General features: G+C 59.3%; 1 protein-coding gene across 1 annotated transcript in view; it reads left to right on the forward strand.

Annotated features, from left to right (window-relative positions):
- The window catches only part of polr3glb (RNA polymerase III subunit GL b), an 88,177-nt gene extending 83,504 nt beyond the window's left edge, over window positions 1-4,673 (forward strand). The window contains exons 7-8 of the mRNA XM_085978771.1: window positions 16-126; window positions 3,034-4,673. Coding sequence (XP_085834897.1) covers window positions 16-126; window positions 3,034-3,120 — 198 coding nt within the window. The 3' untranslated portion in view covers window positions 3,121-4,673. The remainder of the gene's footprint in view (window positions 1-15; window positions 127-3,033) is intronic.
- The last annotated feature ends 2,085 nt before the right edge of the window (window positions 4,674-6,758 follow it).

Below are 6,758 nucleotides of genomic sequence, written 5' to 3' on the forward strand. Positions count from 1 at the left end.
GGAAATTGTTCCTAGACTTTGGAGAAGAAGGAGGAAGCACACAGCTCGGAGGAGGAGGGTGAGCAGGAGAAAGAGGAGGAGGAGAAGGAAAATGAAGAGGAGTATGACGAGGAGGAATTTGAAGAGGTTAGTCACTGAGCTCAATGGACAAACAAGTCTCTCCTAACTTTCCAGCTCAAGGTGGTCAGGTACAGCCCTGAAACAGCAGGATCTCGCATCTACCTGCCCGGGCTGGGTTCTCAGCTCAAGGTGGTCAGGTACAGCCCTGAAACAGCAGGATCTCGCATCTACCTGCCCGGGGCTGGGTTCTCAGCTCAAGGTGGTCAGGTACAGCACTGAGACAGCAGGATCTCGCATCTACCTGCCCCGTGGCTGGGTTCTCAGCTCAAGGTGGTCAGGTACAGCACTGAGACAGCAGGATCTCGCATCTACCTGCCCCGGGGCTGGGTTCTCAGCTCAAGGTGGTCAGGTACAGCCTGAAACAGCAGGACCTCGCATCTACCTGCCCCGGGCTGGGTTCTCAGCTCAAGGTGGTCAGGTACAGCACTGAGACAGCAGGATCTCGCATCTACCTGCCCCGGGGCTGGGTTCTCAGCTCAAGGTGGTCAGGTACAGCACTGAGACAGCAGGATCTCGCATCTACCTGCCCCGGGCTGGGTTCTCAGCTCAAGGTGGTCAGGTACAGCACTGAGACAGCAGGACCTCGCATCTACCTGCCCCAGGGCTGGGTTCTCAGCTCAAGGTGGTCAGGTACAGCACTGAGACAGCAGGATCTCGCATCTACCTGCCCCAGGGCTGGGTTCTCAGCTCAAGGTGGTCAGGTACAGCACTGAGACAGCAGGATCTCGCATCTACCTGCCCCGGGGCTGGGTTCTCCGGCCTGGTTTCCAGCTCTGCCTGGTCCTGGCCCTAGTTTCCTGGGCCAATCAGAGAATGATACAGCACAGGAGGAGGCCATTCAGCCCATCGTGCCTGTGGCGGCTCTTTGAAAGAGCTCTCCAATTAGTCCCACTCCCCACAGCCCTGTGGATTCTTACCTTCCAGTATTTCTCCAATTCCCCTTTGAAAGTCACTATTGAATCTGCTCCCACCGCCCTTTCAGGCAGCGCATTCCAGATCATAACAACTCGCTGCGGAAAAAAATGTTTCCTCCTCTCGCCTCTGGTTCTTTTGCCAATCACAGAATGAACAGAGGTGGTCCCAGACCAGAACTGTGTGCGCTCCCTCCCCTCGCTCTCCCCCCCACCTCACCTCACCTCTCCCTCTCTCCATCTCCCCTTCCCTCTCTCCCGCCCCTCGCTCTCCCCCCCCCACCCCACCTCTCCCTCTCTCCATCTCCCCTTCCCTCTCTCCCGCCCCTCGCTCTCCCCCCCCACCCCACCTCTCCCTCTCTCCATCTCCCCTTCCCTCTCTCCCCCCCTCGCTCTCCCCCCCACCCCACCTCTCCCTCTCTCCCTCTCCCCTTCCCTCTCTCCCTCCCCTCGCTCTCCCTCCCCTCGCTCTCCCTCCCCTCGCTCTCCCCCCTCGCTCTCCCCCCCCTCGCTCTCGCTCTCCCTCCCCTCGCTCTCCCTCCCCTCGCTCTCCCTCCCCTCGCTCTCCCCCCCCCCGCCCACCTCTCCCTCTCTCCCTCTCCCCTTCCCTCTCTCCCTCCCCTCGCTCTCCCCCCCCACCCCACCTCTCCCTCTCTCCATCTCCCCTTCCCTCTCTCCCTCCCCCTCGCTCTCCCCCCCACCCCACCTCTCCCTCTCTCCAGCTCCCCTTCCCTCTCTCCCTCCCCTCGCTCTCCCCCCCACCCCACCTCTCCCTCTCTCCATCTCCCCTTCCCTCTCCCTCCCCTCGCTCTCCCCCCCACCCCACCTCTCCATCTCCCCTTCCCTCTCTCTCGCCCCTCGCTCTCCACCCCCCTCCCTCTCCCTCTCTCCATCTCCCCTTCCCTCTCTCCCGCCCCTCGCTCTCCACCCCCCCCTCCCTCTCCCCTTCCCTCTCTCCCTCCCCTCGCTCTCCCCCCCTCCCTCTCCTTCTCTCCGTCTCCCCTTCCTTCTCTCCCTCCCCTCGCTCTCCACCCCCCTTTCTCTCCCCTTCCCTCTCTCCCTCCCCTCGCTCTCCCCCCCCCCTCTCCATCTCCCCTTCCCTCTCTCCCGCCCCTCGCTCTCCACCCCCCGTCCCTCACCCCTTCCCCCTCTCCCTCCCCTCGCTCTCCCCCCCCTCTCCCTCTCCCCTTCCCTCTCTCCCTCCCCTCGCTCTCCCCCCCTCCCTCTCCTTCTCTCCGTCTCCCCTTCCCCCTCTCCCTCCCCTCGCTCTCCCCCCCCCCCCCTCTCCCTCTCTCCATCTCCCCTTCCCTCTCTCCCTCGCCCCCTGGCTCCCTGGCTCCCTCGCCCCCTGGCCCCCTCCCCCCACCCCCCCTCCACCCTCCCACCCTCCCTCCCGTCGCCCCCCCCCTCTCCCCCTCCCCTTCCCTCTCGCTCCCTTCCCCCTCGCTCCCTTCCCCCTCGCTCCCTTCCCCCTCGCTCCCTTCCCCCCTCGCTCCCTTCCCCCTCGCTCCCTTCCCCCCTCGCTCCCTTCCCCCCTCGCTCCCTTCCCCCCTCGCTCCCTTCCCCCCTCGCTCCCTTCCCCCCCTCGCTCCCTTCCCCCCTCGCTCCCTTCCCCCTCGCTCCCTTCCCCCCTCGCTCCCTTCCCCCCTCGCTCCCTTCCCCCGTCGCTCCCTTCCCCCCTCGCTCCCTTCCCCCCTCGCTCCCTTCCCCCCTCGCTCCCTTCCCCCCCTCGCTCCCTTCCCCCCTCGCTCCCTTCCCCCCTCGCTCCCTTCCCCCCCTCGCTCCCTTCCCCCTCGCTCCCTTCCCCCTCGCTCCCTTCCCCCCTCGCTCCTTCCCCCCTCGCTCCCTTCCCCCTCGCCCTCTCCCTGCCCCCGCTCTCCATCTCCCCCTCCCCCGCCCCCCCTCTCCCCCGCTCCCCCGCCCTCCCCCTCTTCCCTCCCCTCCCCCTGCCCAGTTACTGTTTGTGCTGTTTAATGTTTGTGCGGGTTTTCTGCTTGTGCAGGAGACGGATTATGTCATGTCATACTTTGATAACGGTGAAGAGTTTGGAGGCGACAGTGATGATAACATGGACGAAGCGATCTACTGAGGGGCGGAACAGGACAGCCCGCCTGTGGTGGGCAGGATGGCAGCACCATGAGAATCACCGACACCGTGCTGCACAAGAACCTTGAGTAAAGTTCACTGTACAGTGCTACGTGATACAATTCTCCGGAAATATCCCGCAAGAGCCACATCACCGATCTGTCTCCCAGTGTCACCGAGCACCCAGGTGTTGCGGCCTTCAGTACCACAGGCCCCTCCGGTGATGTGGCTCCCAGCCTGGAGAAGGGATTTGTGCAGGGAACCCCCCCCCCACCCCGGTGATTTGCACGTTGCAATCCCCCGCAGTGATTTGTACTGTGAAATCCCCCGGTGATTTGTATGGTGAAATCCCCTGGTGATTTGCACTGTGAAATCCCCCGGTGATTTGTCCTGTGAAATCCCCCGGTGATTTGTCCTGTGAAATCCCCCGGTGATTTGTCCTGTGAAATCCCCCGTGATTTGTCTTGTGAAATCCCCCGGTGATTTGTCCTGTGAAATCCCCAGTGATTTGTACGGTGAAATCCTCCGGTGATTTGTCCGGTGAAATCCATCCAGTGATTTGTCCGGTGAAATCCCTCCGGTGATTTGTCCGGTGAAATCCCTCCGGTGATTTGTCCGGTGAAATCCCTCCGGTGATTTGTCAGGTGAAATCCCTCCGGTGATTTGTACGGTGACATGTTCCCGGTGATTTGTACGGTGAAATCGCCTGGTGATTTGTACGGTGATTTGTGTCTTTTCTGTATGTTACAGGAGGGTAATCCTGCCCTCCAGGACGTTTTTATTAATACTTAGTTTATACAGTGCCTCTCATTTTTGGGCACACCTGGTCTGTTTAAATATTCGTGAGATTGTTTTTATCAAACGCCGTGGATATTCATTTTAAAGAGCAGTGGATTTGTGGCTTGGGAGGCTGATATGGGATGGGGTGAGGGCTCTGGTACCCAGTGAACCTGTAACGTGCCTGGCAATCCCCTCCTCTTAATCATGTCGTGTGTAATCACATTTAGTTCATCAGTCAGGGCTCTGATACTTGGCTAGTCGCATGATCCACTAATCCTGCTCATGCCCACAGCACAGTGTCAATGCTATCACTCCCGACCCCCCGGCCTCTCGACCCCGCGACCTCCCAAACCCCGCGACCTCTACCACCTAGAAGGACGAGGGCAGCAGGCGCATGGGAACACCACCACCTCCAAGTTCCCCTCCAAGTCACACACCATCCTGACTTAGACATATATTGGCCGATCCTTCATCGTCGCAGGGTCAAAATCCTGGAACTCCCTCCCTAACAGTACTGTGGGAGCACCTTCACCACACGGACTGCAGCGGTTCAAGAAGGCGACTCACCACCACCTTCTCAAGGGCACTAGGGATGGGCAATAAATGCCGGCCTTGCCAGCGACGCCCACATCCCAAGAATGAGGGGAGAGCGGGAGGGGAAGGGAGAGCCTGGTGTTGCTGTTCCCGGGCCGGGTTTGAATTGTTTAATGTTGTTCAAAGAGTTTTCAGTGTTTGTAACAAGTTTCACTGTTGTTAATAAAGTGAATTTTTCTACAACGTGATTGTTTTAAACCGGATTGTAGTGTCATTCACACCAGGAACAGGAGGGGCCCAGCACAGAGCTCTGGCCCACCTCTCAGCAGGGGCCCAGCACGGAGCTCTGGTCCCAGCACGGAGCTCTGGACCACCTCTCAGCAGGGGCCCAGCACGGAGTTCTGGTCCCAGCACGGAGCTCTGGGTCACCTCTCAGCAGGGTCCCAGCACAGAGCTCTGGTCCCAGCACGGAGCTCTGGGTCACCTCTCAGCAGGGACCCAGCACGGAGCTCTGGGTCACCTCTCAGCAGGGACCCAGCACGGAGCTCTGGGTCATCTCGCAACAGGGGCCCAACTCGGAGCTCTGGGTCATCTCACAGCAGGGGCCCAGCTCGGAGCTCTAGTCCCAGCACGGAGCTCTGGGTCATCTCGCAGCAGGGGCCCAGCTCGGAGCTCTGGTCCCAGCATGGAGCTCTGGGTCATCTCGCAGCAGGGGCCCAACTTGGAGCTCTGGTCCCAGCACGCAGCTCTGGTCCCAGCAGGGGCCCAGCACGCAGCGTTGGTCCATCTCACTCAGTACCTGCCCCTCAAATACTCTCCTTTTTGCCCTTTAGCCAGTTTCTGATCGTGCAGGAGGGAAGCAATTCCACAATTTTAAGCTCTTCAAGGAAATACAAGAGAGTTGGAAACTCGACCCAGTCCTGACCTGCTCCAGCCCGGCCTCCTCCCTCAATCCGGGAGAGGGCCAGCAGCATTCCGGGTTGTATCAATGGGGCAACAGAGTACAAGAGTGAAGAAGTGATGGTGGAGTTGTACAAAGCGCTGGTTGGGCCACAGTTCGAGTTCTGCGGGCAGGTCTGGGCGGGCCATCGCAGAAAGGCCATTAACCCAGAGAGCGCGGAGAGTGTAGATTTACCAGGGTGAGGCCCGGGATGGCAGCTCTAGTTATGAGGAGAGTCTTGAGATATTGAGACTATTTCCACTGCAGCAGGGAACACTAAAGGAGAATTTAATAAAGCTTCTTAAAATGATGAGGGGCTTTTCCAGAGTGAATCAAAAAAGTGTATTTCCTCTGGGGAGTCAGTGGCGAGGGGTTTGCAGTTTAAAACTGCTCTCTCCCCATAGCCCTGTATCAATCCCCAAACTAATCCCACTGCCCCACTCTCTCCACATAGCCCTGTATCAATCCCAAACTAATCCCACTGCCCCGCTCTCTCCCCATAGCCCTGTATCAATCCCCAAACTAATCCCACTGCCCTGCTCTCTCCACATAGCCCTGTATCAATCCCAAACTAATCCCACTGCCCCGCTCTCTCCCCATAGCCCTGTATCAATCCCCAAACTAATCCCACTGCCCCGCTCTCCTTGCCCTGTATCAATCCCCAAACTAATCCCACTGCCCCGCTCTCTCCACATAGCCCTGTATCAATCCCAAACTAAACCCACTGCCCCGCTCTCCCCATAGCCCTGTATCAATCCCCAAACTAATCCCACTGCCCTGCTCTCTCCACATAGCCCTGTATCAATCCCAAACTAATCCCACTGCCCCGCTCTCTCCCCATAGCCCTGTTTCAATCCCCAAACTAATCCCACTGCCCCGCTCTCTCCCCATAGCCCTGTATCAATCCCAAATTAATCCCACTGCCCCGCTCTCTCCCCATAGCCCTGTATCAATCACAAACTAAACCCACTGCCCCGCTCTCTCCCCATAGCCCTGTATCAATCCCCAAACTAATCCCACTGCCCCGCTCTCTCCCCATAGCCCTGTATCAATCCCAAACTAATCCCACTGCCCTGCTCTCTCCCCATAGCCCTGTATCAACCCCCAAGCTAATCCCACTGCCTCACTCTCTCCCCATAGCCCTGTATCAACCCCAAACTAATCACGCGGCCCGGCTCTCTCCCCATAGCCCTGTATCAATCCCAAACTAAACCCACTGCCCTGCTCTCTCCCCATAGCCCTGTATCAATCTCAAACTGATCCCACTGCCCCGCTCTCTGCCCATAGCCCTGTATCAACCCCCAAACTAATCCCACTGCCCCGCTCTCTCCCCATAGCCCTGTATCAATCCCAAACTAATCCCACTGCTCCTCCTGACGGCACCCGAT

Source organism: Somniosus microcephalus, unplaced genomic scaffold (assembly GCF_052327205.1).
Source record: "Somniosus microcephalus isolate GS21.2 unplaced genomic scaffold, FLI_Smic_1.0 unresolved_chr7, whole genome shotgun sequence".
Taxonomy (NCBI): Eukaryota; Metazoa; Chordata; class Chondrichthyes; order Squaliformes; family Somniosidae; genus Somniosus; species Somniosus microcephalus.